Source organism: Thunnus albacares, chromosome 7, assembly GCF_914725855.1.
Source record: "Thunnus albacares chromosome 7, fThuAlb1.1, whole genome shotgun sequence".
Lineage (NCBI taxonomy): Eukaryota > Metazoa > Chordata > Actinopteri > Scombriformes > Scombridae > Thunnus > Thunnus albacares.
Window position 1 is genome coordinate 33,946,319 of NC_058112.1, and position 24,032 is coordinate 33,970,350.

Below are 24,032 nucleotides of genomic sequence, written 5' to 3' on the forward strand. Positions count from 1 at the left end.
ACTCTGCAACACACCGTCATGAATGTTATGTTGAATCTGTTTGTGCCGGAGGGGAGAAACTGCAGCAGCTTGAAGTCATTTTGTCAGTTTACAAAAAGCATAAATCAGAGTTGTTCAATTGTCACCTGAAGTTTACCTGACAAAAGGTGAAATACTGAGTCATAAAGTAAATGTCTCAAGCTGAATTTGGTTATGATCAACTCAGAGTTTAGCCCCAAATCACACAACTTTTTACGTCAAAAAGGGTCACATACTCTTGCTCTCTGGTGGCTGAAGTGTTCAAATACTGACTCACTCTCTCCTCATTTCATGTCATCTTTCTCCTGCAGCTATCAACAAAAACTTATCACATTGGCCTGAATATTTCCAACACCTGTTTTTGGAAAAACACTTTTTGAAGATAGAAAGCATTAGTCCAGCAGGGGAATGTTTCCCTGAGGTACTAAGACCATTTTTCAAACCAATAGTTCATTTGCTCTGGTCCAAATCGCTGGAGGAGCTGGTAAAAAAATCCAAAATGCATCACTAAAAGCCAGGTGAGAACTTTCACTCCGTTCATTGGTCAGATGTGTCTGAGGCGAGAGCGAGAAACACAGGAAGAAGGTCCTGAAGATAGTCCAATCTGCACAAATATCAAGAATTTATATTATTATATTTAGTTTTTAGCTGTTAATCCAGGTCGGAAACTGTTGATTCAACTCTGTCTCCTGGAAAGTTCATATACAACTAAATTGTTTTCCCGGTTACGCTGTATTAACAAACCTAATCTCTGCCTGGATGATGTTCACAGGTAACGTTTCTATGTGTCTCTGCAGTGGGGGGGAGGAGGTCGGGGCGGATGGGGGGGCTACAAGATGCAGTCTCTGACAGCAGAGACCCGGGTTCACATCCTGAGTCCTGTGTGTGTTCAGGTTTGGTTCAGGTTAGTGAAAGATGCTGCTATGGCTTAAATGTTCAGAAACATGTTGAGATTTTTTTCTGTATTAAACAGAGACCAGGATCTTTCTCTGACCTGAACCAAGTGCTGCCAGAGTCTGAACACAACCACAAACACGTTAATACTGCTGGAATTTCTATACTACCGGATATTTTACTGCAACATCAGATATTTTGGTAGGAAAAAAGGACACTGAACATTTCAACATTGGAACTTAAATACATTAATTTTCTTATTATGCTGAGAGAAAACGTGATTCAGCAGCATTACGTTTCTAGCAAAATGTTTTTGCTGTTGCAGCTTAGTCGTATATGAACGTGATTTCTAGGAGACAGAGTTGGTTGATTAAACTCATGCATCCCAGCATACAAAGCACACCTGGCTATGGAAGTCATTTAGCTCAGACTTGCAGAGTTCACCCACTAGTTTGTTCAGATTGAGGTCGGTTCATGTCCCCACCAGAAAGGTTGGTTGACCTATTTCGATGAACACATGGGCACATCAGTGCAGTATTAAGACAGACATGAAAAAACAGAACCTATTTAAAGCCAATAAAGACACAAAACTGACTTTTGAACTTTCCCACCCCTCTGCACCTCCCATCCAATCAAACTGCCTTTTGCTTTATAACTTATAACTTGCCTTTTTTCATGTATGATGGACCCAAAACCTCTGAGCCATGCAGACATTTTAGTGTTGTGGACACAGTCAGTATTGCAGGTCACATGACAACCACTAATCCCCAAGAAATTTTGCCTTTACACGATTATTTTTTAAAAAGTGAATACATTTTTCGGAGCATCACAAACTTTTTCATTTTTTCTCGTCTTTTTTTTTTTTTTTTTTTCAGCATGATTTGGGTTTTTTTCCACCAGTTTTCATCAGAAATCTTTGTTGCCACGATAACATTTCACGGGTCACTGACGCTGTTCATCTTCACACTTTTGAAATGAGAAACATAATAACACTCAGATTACAGCTTTGTGTTTCTGCTCCACTTCTCTGTCTGTCAAACGTTTGTTTATTGCATCCACAAACCTCCTGAAGCTAATTAGAATTGATCTCTGGTAGTTTTCTGTGTGTGACACAGAAACCTGTTTTACTGTTGACTGCTCTGTTCACTTTCTCCTCTCCTCTCTGCTTCCTGTCATGTTGTTTTTCAGATAAGCGGGTTGAACTGAGTCGTGCTGTGTAGCAGAGAAGTGTCAAATACTGGGATGTCAAACAGGTGGAGGTTCGGGGAGGTAAAGCGGTAACCTTGACCTCTGACGACTCTGGATCAAATCCCAATGTAATGCCCAAAGCAAGTAGCAACCACCACAGCTGAGTGTGATAGGCTGAGACATCTGTCAAATAGTGACATTGGTCAAATTTCCTTACAATGAACCAACTCAGTTTGTAATTTTGGAGAGAAATTCTTGCATTTCCTGTTCAATTCAATAGTCTTTTTTTTCTTGGAGCAGCATCAAGTGACCGTCAGATGAACCTTGTACGTCTATTACAACCTCAACATTTAGCTGTGGTGGCCTTTAACTAACTTTAACCGAACTATAAGGAAAGTGGAAGAGGAGGTATTTCGCCACACTACATCACTACGTTTTTATTTGGGTTTAAGGGGACTCTGATTGAGTCCCCTTATAGAGGCCCTCACATCCAGCGCGCTGTTATTGGCTGGAGGCTACACACCCACTGTTCAAAGGATGACGCCCAGAACGTCCCAAACACAGCAAAATAAGAAAATACAGGCAGAGGCACAGTTTCAACAGATACAGACACTGCCAAACTCTTCTAATGGGCCATTAATCTCTATAACCAGATATCTGAACATGAATGCAGATATTCAGATATCTGCATATCTGAATATCTGAAATATTAGCCTTTGCCCCAGAGGTTAAATCATCATCAGACCGATAGCTGATGGGTTCTGAGATTGGTGAGTGATAAGTGATGATAGAGAGGGATTATTTTTGTATGAGTCTATAAATTGTTTTGTTTTTTTAAGAAAGTCCTACTGATTCTGCCTGTATGTATGTAAACATAAATAACCTGAAATTTGTTGCATTTGCAGTTTGTCTCTGGACCAGCAGGGGGCGACACTGTGATTCAACGTTCTTCTGTCCTCAGTGTAAAAGACTTGTTGTAAATGAGACATGAATTCCCCCCAAACAGAGCGATTTTTCAAAGCAGTGTTGGCTTTTTCTGAATAAACCTTCCCACTGGTCCAAAAGGAGCCATTTGCTGGCGACTCCGAGCACAACAGAGCCACCTGACAGAGCCGCCGGCCAGCAAAAATCCACCTCAATGCCTTCAGAAAGCTGCTTTATGTGTGTTCTGCCTGCGACTGAGGGAGGAGAGAGGAGAAAGGCCTTAAAGAAAGAAGTGCCTGCAAAGTGCAACTCCAAGCTGTAACTCTGAGTTTCCTAGCAACATGCTCTGCAAGATGAAACCGATTTTTATTCAGCGCTGTTTTACTGTCTTCTTACTGAAGCTAAGTTTGGTTTGGGGTGTTTTTTTTTTATTTCACAAGTTCCTGTTAGTGTCCGTAATCCCCTGAACCTCACATCCAACCACACACACATTTCTCCCTCAATGAATTTCCAATGGCGGCATTCGCAGAACCATTTGCATGTGTTGTTTTTTCATTGTAATCTCGCTCTCTGCTTCAGACCTGTTGAATCTTAAACCTCACAGCTCCCCCATTCTCCCCACCCAACAACAAAAAAACCCCAAGACAAAAGCATGAATGCATAATTAATATAGTGAAGCTGCGTTTTTAATTGTTGTTGGTCTTCAAAGTTGCTCAGTGGCATTGTCTCCCGGTTCGGGCCGGCTGCTTCCGATGGCAGAGCTTCATTCAGGTCTTTTTAGGGCCCGAGGGCTGCAGAAGCACCGGCAGACAACGGCTCCAAGCTCGCCTCTTTTCTCAGGGTGTCTGCCCACACAATGGACTTCCTTAGCCTGCACACAAAGGAGGCTGGCGCATGAAAAAAACACCCAAATTCAATGGCATTCCTCCCCACAATGCACTTCCAGAATATGTGCTTCTCCCTCTCTTTCCTCAGTGGTGGATGATGTATTGAGATGATGTGTGAGGATCAGGAAGTGATATATTCCTGTGTCAAAATTAAACAAATTGAATAAAAATGAGAATGGAGACCATTAAAAAGAGAAAAACACAAGCTGACATGATATTAAATGTGTTTATTGGTAATGCTTTATTTTAGAAGTGCTTTAATTTGATACTAATATCATGGAAATGTAATTTGCAGGTATTTAACAGTAAATTTTTAGGACATTTTACAGAGAGCGTGATGCATTTTGGTGCAAATTATAAGAAAAAACAAAAAAGTGGTAAGTTGGTTTAGTTAGTAAGTGCCCACTCATTATATTTGGGTTCATATGTGTTGTTCATTTGCAAAAATTCTTAATAAATTCAGTCTTTAACTGACAGAAAAGACTCAAACAATATATTAGCCTATTAGATTAATTCAATAATTGTCTAAAAGCAGCTGCTGTAACTGTAACATTTCTTTGACAGGGTTATATAGTTTAGTATTATACAGGAAATGTGCCCATTATAGAGTTTTTAAGAAACAATATAATATGCTAAAATGTAGTTTGTCACACAAAACTACACTAAAAAACTAAATAAGTTCTGTCAGTTAAAGAATTGTCAAGAATCTGATTTATTAAGAAATTTTGCAATATATGAATCCAAATATGGATTAGCTAGATTAGCTAGATTATGCTAGGTGGTACATAGCAATTTAACATTTTTTTTCAGATTTTTCTGATAATTGGTGCCACCACCCTTGTAACATTAATACCTGCAAATAACTCAGAAAATGTCCAAGAAATTAGTATAAAATGAATGGATCTGCAAAATAAAGCGTTAACTGTTTATTAGTGGGAGCAGAAATAGAAATACCCAATTAAAATAGTCCTGAAAATCATAATTGAAAATGTTACATATTTAGATCTCCTTCAAATGTGCTTTCAATGGAAGTGATGGAGGCCAAAATCCACAGTGTGTCCACACAGTCATTTAAAAGTCTCTGTGAAGCTTCTATTCAGCTGTTTCTCTGTTGAGCTGCGGTGGAAGTATAGTAACAAAAAGAGGGAATTTGATGCTAAAAAGACTGTAACGTTGAAAGATATCTACTTGATTTGACTCATTTGGATGCTGAAGCTTCATATTAGCTTCAGATAAACTTTTAAATACATTTTTGGACAGAAGGAGGACTGTGGGAGCGACCCGGTAGCCAAATGGGTACGCTTGCTGCATAACTGCAACCCTGGTTCGATTCCAGCCAGGGACCTTTGTCGTATGTCACATGTTTCCCGTCTTCCTCTTCACTGCCTACAATCCAGTAAAGGCAAAAATTCCACAAAAAAATCTTAAACAAGATTAGGTCAAGAACTAGTATATGGCTGGACTGTGTGTGAAACACTAGAAGGTTTCTAATTGGAAAAGGATACAGGACGTGGCAGCATTTGGCCGACCAGTGGTGTAACTTCATCACTCAGTCAGTAAGAGACATTAGCATTTAAGGGGCTGTTGTGGTCCAGCCAAAAAAGAAAATAAGAAGGAGGACTGTGGATTTTGTCCCCCATCACTTCCATTGTAAGTGCATTATGAAGGGAACTTTTAATGGTCAGTATGAACAGGAGGAATGATTACAGCAAGAAAAACATGTTTTACTGTTCATTTGGGCTCCTAACTGATGTTTTAAGACACACTTGAAAAATTGTGAACTCGTCCTTTAACCACTACTTGCCTGACCTTACCTTAACCTTCAACCTCTTCACTCTAAAATTAATGATTTACGCTACGGGGACTTGCTTTTTGTCCCCAAAAGGAAGGCTGTGACTGTGTAAACAGATTTATGTCCCCACAACATGAGTAATGCCTGGTACACACACACACACACACACACACACACACACACACACACACACACACACACAGCCACCCTGAAGCTGTCTGGTCAGATGGGGTGACATTAGCTCCCCTATCACATCCTCTGTGTGTGGAGGAGTCGCCAGTGGATGAGATGTGATTCGGGGTTGGTGGGGGTGTGGTGGGGTTCGCTCCGCCATTGTCGGGGCGCACATTGAGCCCCGTTGGCACACCGACCGGCAGCTTACCACCCTGAGGCTGCCGGGAGCCACAAAGGGCCACGACGGAGGGAGAGTCGAGCCGAGTGAACGTCACCAACACCCGCGGCCTAATCCTCCTGCCCTGTACATCTGCGCCGGGCTGGTTTCAAAAGCCAGACCCCCGTTTTTTCTACTAAAATCCCCCCTCCTCCCCATCATGCACCACCTCTTTTATTCTCTCTGTGTTGTTCTGCAGCAGCAGAAAGGACAGGCTTTTGTCGTGGCCCATAGTGTCACACAGACACAAGACCCGAGGCTGCCAGTCATCAAATGGAAGCTCTCTCTGGGCCTTTCACAGCGCTCACTTTGCTCATGTCGACTGGAGGAAAGAGGGGGAAACTCTTATTTTAGCACGTGAAAAGGCTCCAGACGGGGACATGAAGGCCGGCTCTTCACATCGGACACAATTGACTTTGAAAGCCGGCGTTTCTCTGAGAGTAGTAGGGAGTGTTTGCCGGGATGTTGGCATCATGTTTTAATTGAATTTGACTGTCAGCAGGTTTCAAAAGGGCCCAAACAAGCTGTGTTGCACAAGATAAACTTATTATGGAAACGCTCCTCTGGAATCCTGCTGAAGTAAACCAGTGACCAACATGAAGAAAAAGGTCAAATGGCTTTTACATACTGCTGCAGACATCCTGGTTATTTCAGACTTATAGACAAATGAATGTAAATAGACAAATTATTTTAAAAACTGTAAGAAGAAAGAAAGTCAGAACATCTGTTAAAGGATAAATTAAAGATATTCTATATTTTTGTTGTCAATAAATCCTATAAAAAGAGCAAAACCATGATTACTGTTATCAAAGAACTGGCAAAATAAAATGTATTTCTCTAAATCCAAGAAAAACACAAATATAAATCTGTCTCTATTGTCTGTGTAAGGGTCATTTTGAAGCCTGGAGATTGTGTTTTCTGCTCACCACCATCTTTGTCAGATACAGAGTCAGGAAATCTAAATTTGGTAAAACTGGTCGGACAAGGAAGTGAGAACCGCTGGCTGAGTGTGGGAGGATGAGACACATGTCAACTGTGAAAACATATTCTCAAACTTCCCCCATTTTCAAGACTTAACATCTTATTAAAATCATAATTGTGTGGTGCCCTGGTGTCCTGAAGGTCCAGTCATTAACTGCAATGTCACTGGTTTGCATCCAGCTGGTGACCTTTATTACACATCATATCCTAATTCTCTCCACTCATTTTCTCTCTACTCCTAAATGAAAGCATACAATCCCCAAACAAGACATATAATAATAAAATGGCCAACAGGTCACAGATTACAGCAGGTTAGATTATCAGTGGTGATCATGTTGCATTTTCTCGGTATCAGCTGGATGTGGATGTAGGAAGCTGTTGGTAAACATGTTAGCCACAAATGCTTATTTTGTATTAGTGGAACAAATACATAACAGGAGAGACAAGACATAATGTAACAAACACTAAGTTTGACACCTGAAGATGAATCTTAATATTTCACAGGAAAATAGAAAGTAAGAACGTAATAAAAATAGACATTGCTCTCCAGTGGTGGTGAACATTTCTCAGTTATGAAAACCAAAACACCTGCAAAATGCAGGAGTTTGGGAAAAGAGATGTAACCAAAATGGAAGACAGATGTCAAATAATCCACAGTTTATAAGGTTATGTAATGTAATGTAAAGCTTGAGCAGGTGATATAAGCACTAAACCAGAGTTTGTAGGGAATCAGTGACAGCTGATGACGCCCTCTGGTGGAGTTTATTAAAAACTTCAGTCTGAGGCCATATGAGGACATGATCTTCATAAATAACAACCAGTCTGATACTGAAACAAATTATGTGAATGCAGGAGGAGTAAAATAAATTCTAAATGTCTAAATCATGGACTATAAAGGGAGTGGTATGTGTGGTATATAATGTATGTTGTTTCTCCTCTTGCACTGACCTCTTTTGTTTTGTTGTCTATTTGTGCTTGTGTGATCCTTTGGCTGTTGCACACTTCCATTGTAGAAGAAGAAGAATAAACACAAAATAAGAACTCATCTTGTACCAAAGCTATGTAAATATATTTCCAAAGAGGTAATAAATCTCACCCACAGAGCTGCACTGAGAGGTGGAGCAACACTGAGAGATAAAGGTTTCAACATCACATTTCCTCAAATGCAAATGGCACAAATCTTTCATTCTACTCCAAAGAATTAAACCAAGTTAATCAGGTTTCTCTCAGCTCTGGCAAACACCGGTGAGTACAGCCGATAGGCTACAGTTGATTTTTATAGTGTTTCATTAATTAATGTTAACACACGACTTCTTAGACAGGAAGTTCCACTGTTTTCAGTTGTCAAAAAGAATGTGTTGGTTTGTGGTTGGTTGTGTTTGTGTGTGTGTGTGTGTGGCCATTCAAAACATGCTAATATGAAATATTTCTTCCTCCAAACCACAGAGAGCACAGTGTTCGGCAGTAGGTTAGTTACTACACACCAGCTCAGCTCGGAACTGCTGGACCTGCTGCTCTCTCTTTGATTTGTGTTATTATATCACTCCATCTTCACCTCAAAATTCCTCTTAAATTTGGCCCTCAATTTGATGCCATTTAACATTACATTTTGGGTTTACTCTTCTAATATTCTACTAATCATAGTTTAATTTTATTAAACAAATAATCAAAAGACATGTAATTACACTGCTGTCTCACAGCAGAGCTACACTGAGAGGTGGAGCAACACTGAGAGATAAAGGTTTCAACATCACATTTCCTCAAATGCAAACAGCACAAATCTTTCATTCTACTCTAAAGAATTAAACCAAGTTAATCAGGTTTCTCTCAGCTCTGGCAAACACTGGTGAGTACAACCGATAGGCTACAGATGATTTTTACAGTGTTTCAATAATTGATATGTGTTGGTATTGTGTTTTTAACAATATGATATAACAGAAGTTGTGTGTGTGGCCATTCAAAACATGCTAATATGAAATATTTCTTCCTCCAGACCACAGAGAGCACAGTGTTAGGCATTAGGTTAGTTACTACACACAGTTCAGTTCTTTGTGGCATGGTCTTTTTATTATGTAACAAGCTAATTATTCCAATTTATATTATCAATTAAATATATGTTAAACTACATAGTTGGTTGAAAAGATGTTTTTTAATTTATGTTGGAAAATCAGACTCCAGACCAACAAAGTGGAAGAAAAAACCCATCTGGTTTGATGATCGTTTGTCAAGATCGTTTTGTGGAGCAAATAATGGAGCAACTGGGCGACACAATATCTGAATACTTTAATGCAAACAGATAGTAGATGAGAAGTTTTGGTTTGTTTTCATTAAACTTGAATTGGAACTTGACCATCACTGAACTGTGAAGTGACTACAGGCTGCAACAATTTTTCTTTCAAACATTTAAGTGCGTTTTTGGCTGTGCGTCTCTCTTTGATTTGATTTCCTCTTAAATTTGGCCCTCAATTGGATGCCATTTAACAATAAATTTTGAGTTTACTCTTCTAATATTCTACTAACCATGGTTTAATTTTATTAAGCTAATAATCAAAAGACGTGTAATTACACTGCTGTCTCACACTTTGTATTTGTTCTCAGTCTGCAGATATGTCTGCTGCCAGCTGCTGTCTGCTGACTGAAGATCAGTTTCTTTGCTCCATCTGTCTGGATGTGTTCACTAATCCAGTCAGTACACCATGTGGACACAACTTCTGCAAAAACTGCATCACTGAGCACTGGAATAGTAATGTCCAGTGTCAGTGTCCCATCTGTGAAAGGCTTTACAACACAAGACCTGAGCTGCAGGTCAACACTTTCATTTCTGAGGTAGCTGCTCAGTTCAGACAGTCAGCTCAACAGAAAGCCAGCAGCAGCAGCTCAGAGCAACAAGCTGCCAAACCAGTAGAAGTTCCCTGTGACGTCTGCACTGGAACCAAACTGAAGGCCCTGAAGTCCTGTCTGGTGTGTCTGGCCTCCTACTGTGAGACTCACCTGGAGCCTCATCTGACATTGTCAGGCCTGAAGAGACATCAGCTGATCGGCCCTGTGAAGAACCTGGAAGGCAGGATGTGTACAAAGCACAATAAACTGCTGGAGTTATTCTGTAAAACCGATCAGATGTATGTGTGCACCCTCTGCACCATTTTGGACCACAAGACACATGATGTTGTTCCTCTGAAAGAAGAATATGAAAGTAAGAAAGCAGAGCTGGGGAAGACAGAGGCTGATGTTCAGGAGATGATACAGAAGAGACAACGAAAAATTTGGGAGATCACACAGTCAGTGGAGCTCAGGCAAAGAGATGCAGACAGAGAGATAGTAGATGGTGTTCAGGTCTTCACCGCTTTGAAGGAGTCTGTTGAGAGAAGCCAGGCTGAATTCATCAAGACGATCAAAGAGGAGCAAAGAAAGACAGAGAAACAAGCTGAAGACTTCATCAAAGTTCTGGAACAGGAAATCTCTGAGCTGAAGAAGACAAGATCTGGGGTTGAGCAGCTCTTACACACTGAAGACCACCTCCAGCTCCTTCAAAGCTTCTCGTCCCTGAACGTTGCTCCACCCACCAAAGACTGGACAGAGGTCAGCGTCCGTCCACCATCATGTGAGGAGACAGTGGTGAGAGTTGTGGCTCAACTGGAGGAGACAATCACTGAACTGTTGAGGAAGCTGTTTGAGGCACAGCTGAAGAAGGTCCATCAGTATGCAGTAGATGTGACACTCGATCCTGATATTGTACATCCCAGACGCACCCAGTCTGATGATAGAGATGATCATCAATTTAGTGACTGTAGATGTGTCTTATCAAAGCAGGGTTTCTCTTCAGGAAGGTTTTACTTCCAGGTTCAGGTTAACAGGTGGTCTAAATGGACTCTAGGAGTGGCTAGAAAGGTGACCCGTATTAACAGAGGAATCACTCTGAATCCCGGAAATGGATACTGGACTGTATGTTCTAAGTCATCCGGTGAGTACTTCGCTCCTGCTGACCCTCCAGTCCGTCTCTCTCTGAAGTCAAAGCCTGAGAAGGTGGGGGTGTTTGTGGATTTTGATGAGGGTCTGGTCTCCTTTTATGATGTTGATGCTGCAGCTCCTATCTACTCCTTTACTGGATGCTCCTTCACTGAGAAACTTCATCCATACTTCAGTCCCTGTCCGAATGATGGTTTTAGATTCATCAACCATGGAATGTGTGTATTGCAATGAGTAGTGCTGGGCAAGTTACTTGAAAATTGTAATTAATTACTGATTATACATTACTCACTGTACAATCAATTATTCAATCAATTCACTTAAATTATTACTTATTACTCAATTTACTGAATTTCAAATTGTAATCCCTTACACTACTCATTAAAAGTAATTGTATCACTGTAATGTGTTACAAAGTAATGCATTACTGCCCAACACTCGCAATGAGTAGAAACAGATTTTAACATAGCTGATTTAAAAATAAAATAAACTACAAAAACACACAAAAAAAGCAAATAAATAATGTAATGTAATCTGCTTCAGTTATTCATCAATAGCATGTCTTTGTAAGCAGGTCATTTCACAATAATGACCTGCTCACTGTACATTATATCACTTATCACATGGCTATTTACCAAATAAAATCAAAAATCTGACACAAAATATTGATTTAAAAATGATTTTATTGCTTCTGCTAAAAAATAGTCTATTAGATTATGTGGTTGGAACTGTATGCATAGCAACGTAAATATCTATCTTTCTGTCATTCATCTCTACGTTTCCTTCTTGTCGGGACTTTGCAGTTGACACACTTGGAAACACAATGGTTACTAATGCTATAACTATTAACAATATTACTATTATCACTACTGCTTATCACTTAAGTTAGTGTGTAGCAATGCACAACTAAGTGAGGCGCTCACCAGATCTGCTGCCGTTGCCTGGATTGGAGAACAGGATCTTGCTAAACTTTTCCATTTCTGTAGTGGTTGGAGCCCAGTAGCTCTTCAGGCTGCCGTTACATCTGTGCCCAGTCACAGACATTATCTCTAACAGGTTTTTTTGCCGCAAGATGTCGCAAATGAGCTGTAGTTGGTAATTTTACCGGACTTCTCTCTGTGGATTGATATGATTGGACGTAGTCCTTCTCAGTCTATGAACATAACTGTGTCCTTAGCAATGGTCTGTTATTCAGAAATAACAGACCATAGAAAGGTGTAATTGACCAATCAGTATCGAGTATTCAACAAAGCTGTGTAATTAGATTAGATTAGATTAGATTTTTTTATTTCAAACATGTGAAAATAACAAAACAAAACATATAGGCAGGAAACAAACAACACAAAACAAAACAAAAAAATGAGTGTAAACTATGGCTATGATGTTTAATGTACTTTTACAGTTCTATTTTTATTTATCTCTCCATGGCAATCATTAGAATGTTGTACAGTGCATACTTACTTTTTTCTGCAGATTTTGATCAATGTGTATTGCTCTTTTCTTTATTATATAATGTTTTTCCTTGATACGCTTTATTGCTCCTAACTGATTTGAGCATACTGACTATACTTCCAGAGAGTGAAAACATGCCAACATAATATTATAAGAAATAAGAAACCTTAACTAAAATATTTACATGTATGGCAAATCCAAAACTTTGCTAAAAAAATGTGCTCTTCCCAACTTAGTCAAATATTAGTAGATATACAACATTCAGAAAATCTTACATTGGAAAATGAATTATAATATTCCACTTTAGGTCAACAAGAACAGTCCTCTTCATGATTTTCATCACTGTCGGCACCTTTTCTTACCAATATTAGCACAAACATTTTGTTCCTGAACTCCAACTCCAACATCTCATTTATGGGTTGCAAAAGGCTGTTAATGACCAGTCACACTGGGAAGGAATAACCATTTATTTTTCTACAAGTAGATTCACTAGCATTTAATGAAATACATGTATATTGAGTGGTAATTTCCAGTGTATACTTTGTTTTTTCAGATTCCTATCCATTTTTTTTGCACTTTTTTCTGTAAATGTTTTCTTTGATGTGTCACATTGCTTCTTTCTGCTACAACACACAAATTTTACCACACTGATTGATATTATCTAATGTAGTCTTCCTTATCTTAAAACCTGCCTTCAAGACTGTTAAATAATCAGAAAACTATGTACTCATAAATAAGAAGTATGTGAACATCCTTAAATGTCTTGCCGAATTCAAACCTTTGTATGGTCTGATCATTGTGTGTATAAAAAGTGTTATATTAATTATTGAAGACCTGTTTATGAAAAGGAAAAATCTGTGATCTGTGTTTGTCATATGTTTGAAATTTGATATAAACAAAAGCAAATGGACGTTGTCTTTGTGTCTGATTAAATTATTTAGCCTCCACTGGATAGATACTTTGAAAAAACAGTTGATAGTGTTTCTAATGACAATTAAGTCATGTGATTAAAACACACACATTGCTGGTGAACACAGTTGTGGTGAACATTTCTCAGTTATGAAAACCAAAACACCTGCAAAATGCAGGAGTTTGGGAAGAGAGATGCAACCAAAATGGAAGACAGACTGACCTAATGTCAAATAATCCACAGTTTATAAGGTTGTGTAATGTAATGTAAAGCTTGAGCAGGTGATATAAGCACTAAACCAGAGTTTGTAGGGAATCAGTGACAGCTGATGACGCCCTCTGGTGGAGTTTATTAAAAACTTCAGTCTGAGGCCATATGAGGACATGATCTTCATAAATAACAACCAGTCTGATACTGAAACAAATTATGTGAATGCAGGAGGAGGAAAATAAACTCTAAATGTCTAAATCATGCAGGAACATAAAATAAAATAAGTGAACGATAGTTTTCAGGGGACAGCAAGGCGTTTCCCATGATGCCCTGAGGTCTTGCCAGTAGAGAGCAACTGCGGCATCTGGCAGCTTATGAGAAGATTAATGTTAAGTTGTTTTTGTGCCTTAAACTGCACAAATCGCAGAGGTGATGAATGGAAAATGTTCATTATTATAATAAGGAAACCCTCCCACTTTAAAACACTTGTTTTAATGATAGTTCACTCTGTTACTGTGTGTCAGACTCTGTGATCAATTCTTTGGTGATCAGTTTGTTGTGTTTGGAATTTAGTGTGTGACTCATTGATGACTGGGCAAACTGATGGCTTTGAATGGGAAATACATCATGTTGTGGAGCAAATAATGGAGCAACAGGGCAACACAATATCTGAATACTTTAATGCAAACAGATGGTAGATGAGAAGTTTTGGGTTGTTTTCATTAAACTTGAAATGGAACTTGACCATCACTGAACTGTGAAGTGACTACAGGCTGCAACAGTTTTTCTTTCAAACAGAAAGCACTGGAATAGTAATGTGCAGTGTGACTGTCCAAACTGTAAAAAGGTTTTCTATAGAAGACCTGAGCTGCAGGTCAACACTTTCAACTCTGAGATGGCTGCTCAGTTTAGACAGTCAGCTCAACAGGAAGCCAGCAGCAGCAGCTCAGAGCAACAAGCTGCCAAACCAGGAGAAGTTCCCTGTAATGTCTGCACTGCACTGTAAAAAAAAAAAAAAAAAAAAAAGTTATTTCACAGAAATTTACTGTATTATTTTACAGTTTTTTTTTGTTGTTGTGAATTATTTTTATTAAAAATATTCACCATAAAATAAAGGCTGTAATCTGTAAATTAATATAATGGAATATTATAGTTTTAATAACAGGATTTTTCAATTACTTAATGGTCTTGAATGTTACGTTACATTGAATTCTATGTAAAAATACAAATAATACACATCCTATTACTGAATGTAAAATTAAGGCAACTTTTTTTTTTTTTACTTTAAATTTAATGTAAAAAAAAAAAAAAGTTAAAGTTTAAAAAAAGTAAAAAAAACACTTACCGTCAAACATCAAGAACAAAACAGTGTAACAGTTCGACTAATATAATTTCCAAGAAAATAATATAATTATGATGGTTTTATTTATTTATTTTTTTAAACAACCATAGTTGCCCAGTGTTTGAGAATTATATATATATAAAAATGTTTGCGGTCGTGTTTCCAGACTTTACAAACTTGCCAGGGTTGTAAAATACTGACTTGCAGTATTATAAAGTGCTATGCAGTGTTTTGGCATCTGAATAGTCTCAAAACGCATGGATCTATTCCTAAAACTGGACTTCTTGTATCATATTTCATCATCTCACTGCTACCTGAAGCAATATGCCAACACTAATACAGACCATTTTTGGTCTGAACAGGGTTCAGACAGATATTCAGTCTGGTAATAGCTCAGTACATAAAAAGCACTCAGTCTACATATTCTTGAATAATTCAATACATATATACAAATATGCTGCTCCTGATGCAGAGAAAATCAAATTTAAAACATACCTCTGATTGCTGTACAAGGGGCAATGTCACTCAGTCAGTTTGATCCTGCGGGAACAGATTTATCAAAAAATATGAAATAATTTGTGTTACAGTCATAATTGCTAATTATTCCAGTTAACAAGGACTTCACAATGAAATGCTTAAGTGATTTTTTAAATACAAAATGTAAATATTTATCTGACTTACCAATACAATAGCTGCTTTCTGGTGAGTGAGTGATTTAGTCCTAGATGTGCACAAAACAGAAAGTCATTTTCTCTCAATGACAAACGTCATCTCCTCAAACCTTATGACAATAAAGGAGGGGAAGTAATTTAAGTGAAATTCACTGCTCTCTTTGCCTGTTCTGCCACCGGGGAAAATAAGAAACTTGGCTGGACTCATATAAGCCACAGTGATGGAACAAACTCTCACATAAATTATCGAGGCTTATTGAAATAAACCAGGCTATCCCGTTAGCCAGCTTGATGGAACATCCCTCTGGATTTAAATAAAACTAACCTGAAGAGGGGAAGAGGTGCAGGTGGAGCAGGAGAACAGGAAAGAAGCTGATTGGCTGGTGAAGACACAGGGAGCAGGGCAGGACTAACGAGGCTGATGCAGGGCAGGTGTGGAGGGAAAATGAGGAGGGAAAAGCAGGCTGGGGAGGAGTACATGAACACAGGAAGGAAACACAGAGCAAACAGAAAAATAAAAACACAAAAAACACAATGAGACAGATGATGTTCCTATAAAATAAAATGCAGTAGTCTCTCAGATTACATTTTCCTTATTACAATTCCTTAAACTAAACACATGCTCCTATATAACAGCAGTGAGAAAGGTGAAACTGTCTCCTGATAGTTTGTGTGTAGGGAGATGGGTGGGAAGCTCAGGTGAGGGGAATGAGGTGATTGCAGTGATAGCAGGGCAGATGGGAGTGGCATAGTGCATCTAATGTTGAACACAAACTATATACAGACATCACTACTGTGGTGAAATAAGATGCTCATAAAAACTGGCAACTCATCGTATGAATGAGTAAAATTACATGAGCAAAAGGACTGGATAACAGAAGTGTAACACATAAATGACGATGGATAAATACAAACTAACAGAGTGATGTCTAGATGAAGGGTAACTAAGCCAACACTTAACAAGCAGCTCCATAACCAGCACTGTACATGACTAGATAGTCACATAAAGCAGTGAGGAAGAAAGTTGGTGTGAGTGAGACGTGAACTTAGTAGAGCCAGACTCACTCAGAGCTGAGAGGAAGATACATAGAACCAGACTGTGACAAGGTAGGAAGTAAACATTGATGTGAGATATATTTACATATTTTCTTTAAAACATATAACCTACAAGTTTAAATTATTCCTACAAATTACGAGACGTTCTCATCATAACATGAATTATTAGATAATGAATTTACAAACAGAATATCAATGAATGCAGATGCAAATAAGAAATATATTTTAGAAAAAGTTGCTGCCAGTAGAAATGTGTATTTAGTGTCTGAGCAGTTACAAACTGTTTGATGGATCTGTTCACAATATAACATGCAGATGTTTGTCAAACAGTTTATTTCAGGAGAAACATGCAGAGATATTTCACATTGTCTTTTGTCATGTTGGAGGACATCACTACATCACTGTGCTGGCAGTGGTAACTGTGCGCTATTCATTTTTTAGACAGTACATCATATTTAAACTCCAGCATATTAAAAGACACTGAAGAGCTGTTAACACCTGAAGATTGACAGCTGATGTCACTTCAGATGACGCCTGCAAGGAAAGCATGTCCAAAAACATGTTTCCATGATTCTTCTTCCCTCACATATTTTCCTGCATCTCTCCCTTGTATCTTAGGTGAGAGGGACTAAGACACAAGGATACGACTCAAGTGAGCAAAGCAAGGAGACATTTAAGACAAATAAGAGGCAATCACTGTGGACTTTATGGAAGGACAAACTTGGTGATGTCAACTTAGTTAATGTTAAAAGAAATTGATTGATCATTGTTGGATGTGTTTCACAGACACAGCTGAAGAGGTTGTTGGAAATATGAATTAGATGGTTAGCCGGTGTCATGTTTCCCACTTCATAGAAGAGTTCCAGTAAGTTGTTGACAGTCATTGAATGATCAGGATGAGTGACGGAGAAAGGTTTGAAACAAGACCAGGGGCCAGATGCATAAATGATACGTACGCACAAAAACCACGCACATGCCATTTCCCGCACATAAACTGGTATTTATAAACACAGAATGTGTGGTGAGAATGTGAACACCTCACGCATACTTTAGACCAGGCGTACACATGTTTTTCCTAAGAGATCTGAGGATGATGTGATGAGGTGGAGATGAAATGAGAGACGGAATCTTTTAGTAAAACATTGTTTGTTTAGGTTGATAATTAGATTGATTTACATAGGAGCCAACATTTTATTTTTCTCTTATTATTCTTTTCATTTTATCCTTAGTTGTGGCACACCTTGTAAAGTCGGTTTAGATATGAGCTACAAACTACATTGATTACATTTCTGAGATATTGCTGACAATGGTTTGCAGTCCATGTGATGAATTAATGATACGGATGGTATAAAGAGTTGCACAGCCGTGTGTAATGGCGGTGCATAATGACAGCTATTCTGACTGTTGGAGAAACTCGCCAGTGCAACACAATCTGTGAAACTGCACTTCTTCTTTCCCGTTTGTTTCATTGACAGCTGTACAGACTGATGAGGCAGGTGACCAACTGATATGAAAACGGCTGGTTCAGGTTGTGTCTTCATCCATTTATGGTTAATTGTGGGAGTGGAAATGAGGCTCGTGCACGTGCGCCCAGTTCCTCAATGATTGAGATCTATAAAACAGAACCATGCATACGCACGGCTTTATAAATCTGATGAAAAGAATGCATCTGCATGTTCCTGGCTTTATGCGTACACACAGTTTTAGTCATGAACCTAGAGTTTTATGCATCTGGCCCCTGGTGTGTTGCATTTTGAATCAGAAATCTTGCCTGACAAAGTATTCTGAGATCATATCAGTTACCCAGTAAGGCTGTTTGTTCCCAAACCCATTCAGTGCAGACGTTGTTGGAAATGTGGACACAGCTGGCTTGTGTGTAGACATGATTTGGGGATATGTTGTCAATGTGGAGATGAGACGTGCAGCAGCAGAAACTGTGAAAATGAACCCCAGTGTAATCAGTGTGGGGGGAGACATGAGGCAAGCAGACTGTCAAAAGAGAAAGAAAGAGATGGAAGTCATGAGGATCAGGTCCAAGAGAAGGGTTTAAGAGGTGAAGTCATTATGTCTTTATTGAAGTAGCAGCATGTTGTCATTAATATTAATGAGAGCTCTTTTTCACTGTATTTGACAGTTTTTAACCTGCATCCTGTTGGGTTCAGCTGTTTGGAGTTTGCATTTTATAAACTTCAACATTCTATCAATCAATCAATCAATCAATCAAACTTTATTTATATAGCACCTTTCAAACAAATAAAATGCAATTCAAAGTGCTGCACAAGCAACTGACAAAACATAGGGTGTTAAAAATGGACTTAGAGACTAATGAACACCAAAGCAATTAACAAAGTAAAAAGGGTTAATTGAATAAGAAAACATTAAAAATGTGTAGTTAAGATAATAAAATAAAAATAATAAAAGATAATACAAGCAATAAAAATGACAAAAAAGTTGTCAAATACTGCACATCATAAATAGATTAGTAAAATAGTAAAATGTTAATTAAAAATGAAATAAAATAAAATAATCCATAATGATCAACATTAAAATGTTGATAAAATAAAATAGAATAAAATAAATAATGATGATAAATAAAATAAGTATAAATAATAAAACCATAAAATAATAAAACACTACATAAAAGCCAGACTAAACAGATGGTTTTTAGTTTATGTTCAAAAATATGTATATTTTCAGCTGCTCTAAGATCCTCTGAAGGCTGTTCCAGCAGCTTCTAAACCTTCTTCAGATCTGAACAGATAATGAACTTTGAATAATTTAAAAAAGGAACTTTGTTTTCTAAAGTGACGTCATTTGTTCTTCATCAGATTGGGGGACTGCAGTTTGTCAGAGATCAGCTGTGATTCTCTGGCCTCAGCTCTGAAGTCCAACCCGTCATCCCATCTGAGAGAGCTGGATCTGTAGGGAAACAACCTGATGAGTTCAGATGTGAAGCTGCTGTCTGATCTTCAGGAGAGTCCAGACTGGAGACTCTGAGGTCAGTAGAAGGTTGGAGTCAGTCCGTGCTGGTTTCAGCAGTATTGTATTAAACACAGTTAGTATCAAGCAAAGATCCAGTATTTCCTGGTGAACCTTCAACCTTCTCAGTGGCTGCTTTCCTCAGTGAAGCTGTGAGAGGAGAATGGTGACAGGCTTCAGGATTGGACAGAAAGACAGAGAGAGAGAGAACAGTCAGCCAATCAGATCAGCCAGAAGCTTGTTGTGATCATGTGTTGGAGTTGATGTGAAGACGACTGTTGTTGTTGTGTTGATGTCTGCAGGAAATAAAGCTGGATTACAACTGACAGCCTTACAAGATGTATAGAGACAGTGGTCCTCATCATCAAACTGTCATTCCATCAAATCTGATCTGAAAGTGTTTGTTCTCTCATTTCAACACTAAAGAATTGATCAGTTCATCTTTGTCAGAGCTCTAAGATCAGTCTGACTGCAGCCTGCAAATCACTGGCTCTGATTTCACACAAGCATCATTACGTTTAGTAACCATGTGGTCTTTATACAGACCAGAACCTCTGCTGAAGTCCAGGAATCACAGCAGGTGTTTAGCTGAGAGCTCTGACTGATTGTCATGTGATGATTTAACAGCAGGAAAGATCTTCAAATCCCACAGAGACTCTGTAGCTTTCAACTTTTCTAACAGTTCACATGTATCAACAGTAAATCCATCAGTAAACTGATGAGTGATACCCACTGATTTGCACATTTGTTACGAGTATTATGTTTCTATGTTTAACAGATTTTTACAGTTTGTCTTTTATTCTTTTCCTCAGTATCACTTAGTATCTCATCATATTCAAATTTTTGTTGTCTAAGATTATTAAGATCTCTTGATAATGTTTTGAAGACTGGCATAATTCAGGAATTCCTTTTCAAATTTCTTTATTGTAACAATTCATTAAAGGAAGCCATCATATCATCCTTCATTATGTCTTTTATACCTTCAATTTCTGCTTGTTTTAAATCTCCCACATTAATGTTTTGTCAGTTACTTTGTATGTGGGAGTTTGAGGTGTTCTTAACAATAATGTAAGATTAATAATTAATCATTGAACTGATGTAAAGGAGGTTTGATATTATTCAAGGAGACATTGATGTAACTGTACACAGAAAAGAGAAAACATCACACAGAAATCAGTTTATATACAAAAAAAGGTTTAATTTGAAAAATTTTGGTGAAAAAATGCTTTTTCCTGACAGAATTTTAAATTTCAAAACACCAAAAAAAAAAAACTAATAAATGAAATGAGAATCAGAAAAATTAGTTTAAACTCTTAAACTCAAACCTGAACTTCATTTTGTTGTTTTCAGCTCACAGGAAGAAAAAGATATAAAAATCATAACCATTTTAGAAAAAAAAGTTAACAGAAGATAATTTAAATAAATAAACACGAGGAGGAATGTCTCTTTACTAAATAAATAAAACAGAAATGTACAAAATATACATGTGTAACTGACAAAACATTAATGTGTTTTTCTTGTCAACAAATGGACGTCATAAATTTCATGTTTGGATCCAAACCAACAATGAACTGATCTACTAACAAGTATTGTGTGTGTATCAAAGCCTGATATATCTTATTCCTCCATTGTTGTCCAGAAACTATTATAAACACATCGGTGGGTCACATCGCTGCACTGGGTGACATGTTCCTTCATCATGAAGAGTTTGGTCACGTTAGTTTCTTTAGAATGGCTCCAAAGAGTAAAAATAATAAGATAGTAACTGTCCACTGCACATGCAGCTCTGTTTACAGCTTCACTTGCTTATGTTACATATCACAACCTCTTGACTTTGTACTAAATTATAAATTTCTCCAAGAACTTCAGTCAAAGGTTGTGATCTGTAGCATAACAAGCTGGTGAAGCTGCAAACAGAACCGCGTTCCTGCACATGCTCAGTGGAGTCTGTCAAACTAGAAAATTCTCTGGATGGAAATTTTCACCATTTTATGGATCAAACATGTGACAGACTGATCAACAATGAAAATAACGGTTAGTTGCAGATAACATGTCAGGTGTGTTCACCTTTGTTCTGTTGCATCGATGTGGCCGCTCACTGCAGCAATAAGGTTGTTTATTACTATTAAAGCTGCAACGATTAGTCAATGAATCAATTGGTTGCCAAATATTTTGATAGTCAATTTATCATTTGGAGTCATTTTGAAGAGGAAAATTCCAAGATTCTCAGATTCCAGCTTTTCAAATGTGAATATTTTCTGTTTTTTTAGTCTCTACAACAGTAAACTGAGTATCTTTGGGTTGTGGATAAAACAAGACATTTGATAACGTCATCTTGGACTTTGGGAAACAGTGTTCAACATTTTTACACCATTTTCTTAAATTTTATACACCAAACGACTAATTGATAATGAAAAGAAGACATTACAGCCCTAATGTCTTAGAACGTCTTAGAATGTCCAAAACCAAAAATATTAAGTTGACAAAGATATAAAACAAATACAATCAGCAAAACATCAGCAAATTTTTGCCATTTTTGCTTTTTGTGCCATTAATTGATAAATCTTTGCAGCTCTAATTTTGTCTAAATTAATGGGATCTCTGAAGAAACTGACTCCTCCTTGGCATTTTGTTACCATGGCAACCAAAGCAGCTTTACACTCAAGGCACTTGGAAACTGAAACACAAGACGGAAAACAACAATAGTCTATGAACGGGAGGGGGCGACCTCGTCATGAACTGTAACCACGACTCACTCTGCCACCAGGAAACACCACCAGAGGACAGCTGTCAATCAAGTCTGTGCCAGCGTCCTGTTGACCAATCAGAGGCTCTGCTAGCTAGAGGAGGAAGTCGAGGAGGAGGAGGAGTCGGTTGTGATGGCGTGGAGCGTGATGTTGCTGTCGTTCGTCTCCTGACTGTCGCCGCTCGTCACCCAGGGGTGAAGGAGGATCTGCTCCAGGGTTGGTCGGTCGGACGGCTGCTGGCTCAGACACCAGCCAATCAGCTGCTGGCACTCTGTGACAGAAACACAAGGAGATGAAGAATCTTGACAGGAAGTGACACTCTGCAGCACCAAACATCAAACTGAGGCTGTGTCTGAAATCACATCGCTTATTCACTATAGAATCGATAATCAGTTCACTAACCAAGACCACTCCTTCTAGAATATGGATTTAATGGTTTATTGGGAGTGTGATGGAAGAGCAGGGTGAAAAGGAGGAAGGATAGTTAGAGGGATGGTTGGAGAGGGAAGGATGGATGGGGGAAGGGAGAGGGTCGGGGGTGTGAGGATGCGGGGGTGAGGGTCGAGGTCGTGGGATGCGGGATGAGGGGGTAGGGGTCGAAGGGATGAGGGTCGAGGGATGGGGAGAAAGAAGAGCAGGCGGGAAAGAGGGGAAGGAAGGAGTGGATAGGAGAGTGATAGATGAAAGGAGGAGAAGCGTCGACGTCGGGGAGGTAAGTGGGAACAGGGGGTTGAGACTCAGGGTGGGGGTGCTGTCTCGATGATCTGGCATCTGTACGAGGCCCCCCTGTTCCTGTGTTTGAGCAGAGAAGAGAGGAAAGTTAGCGGAGGGGTCGGGTGGGAGGGACTTGCAAGCTGAGACAAAGGGGAGAGGAGCGGATATGGTGTGTCTAAATACCCTGTGGTGCGGAAATGGGTTGCGTACAAGGCGTGGTCTTTGGTTCCCGAACTTTGTTTATAAGTCTATAAACTTCATTTCACTAACCAAGACCACTCCTAGAATATGGATTTAATGGTTTATTGGGAGTGTGATGGAAGAGCAGGGTGAAAAGGAGGAAGGATAGTTAGAGGGATGGTTGGAGAGGGAAGGATGGATAGGGGAAGGGAGAGGGTCGGGGGTGTGAGGATGCGGGGGTGAGGGTCGAGGTCGTGGGATGCGGGATGAGGGGGTAGGGGTCGAAGGGATGAGGGTCGAGGGATGGGGAGAAAGAAGAGCAGGCGGGAAAGAGGGGAAGGAGGGAGTGGATAGGAGAGTGATAGATGAAAGGAGGAGAGGCGTCGACGTCGGGGAGGTAAGTGGGAACAGGGGGTTGAGACTCAGGGTGGGGGTGCTGTCTCGATGATCTGGCATCTGTACGAGGCCCCCAAAGAGACTTCAACCAGAGAGGCGAGAATGGGATTTCTTAATGTTATCCGGGTCATGATGGATGTAGGTATGAGAGTGGGACGAGGCTGGGCATGGTGCTCCGGGAATCGATTTAACGAAGAAATTGATTCCACTGAGGTAGGTCTGTATGGTGGAAGACTTGATCTTGAGTTGAGTGTGGGAGAATATAATGAAGCAGGAGAGGGTAAGAATGTCTGGTGAAGGGAATGGGAGTCCGTGGGAGACGTGAAAGGTTTTA

General features: G+C 39.1%; 1 protein-coding gene across 1 annotated transcript; it reads left to right on the forward strand.

Moving 5' to 3' along the window:
- Positions 1–9,709: 9,709 nt before the first annotated feature.
- On the forward strand, positions 9,710–13,345 carry LOC122985191 (E3 ubiquitin-protein ligase TRIM39-like; the record flags this gene model as incomplete). Its single annotated transcript, XM_044355666.1, has 1 exon — positions 9,710–13,345. A coding segment is annotated over one exon (1,566 nt), but the record flags the coding sequence as incomplete, so codon positions are not given.
- Between the last annotated feature and the right edge of the window lie 10,687 nt (positions 13,346–24,032).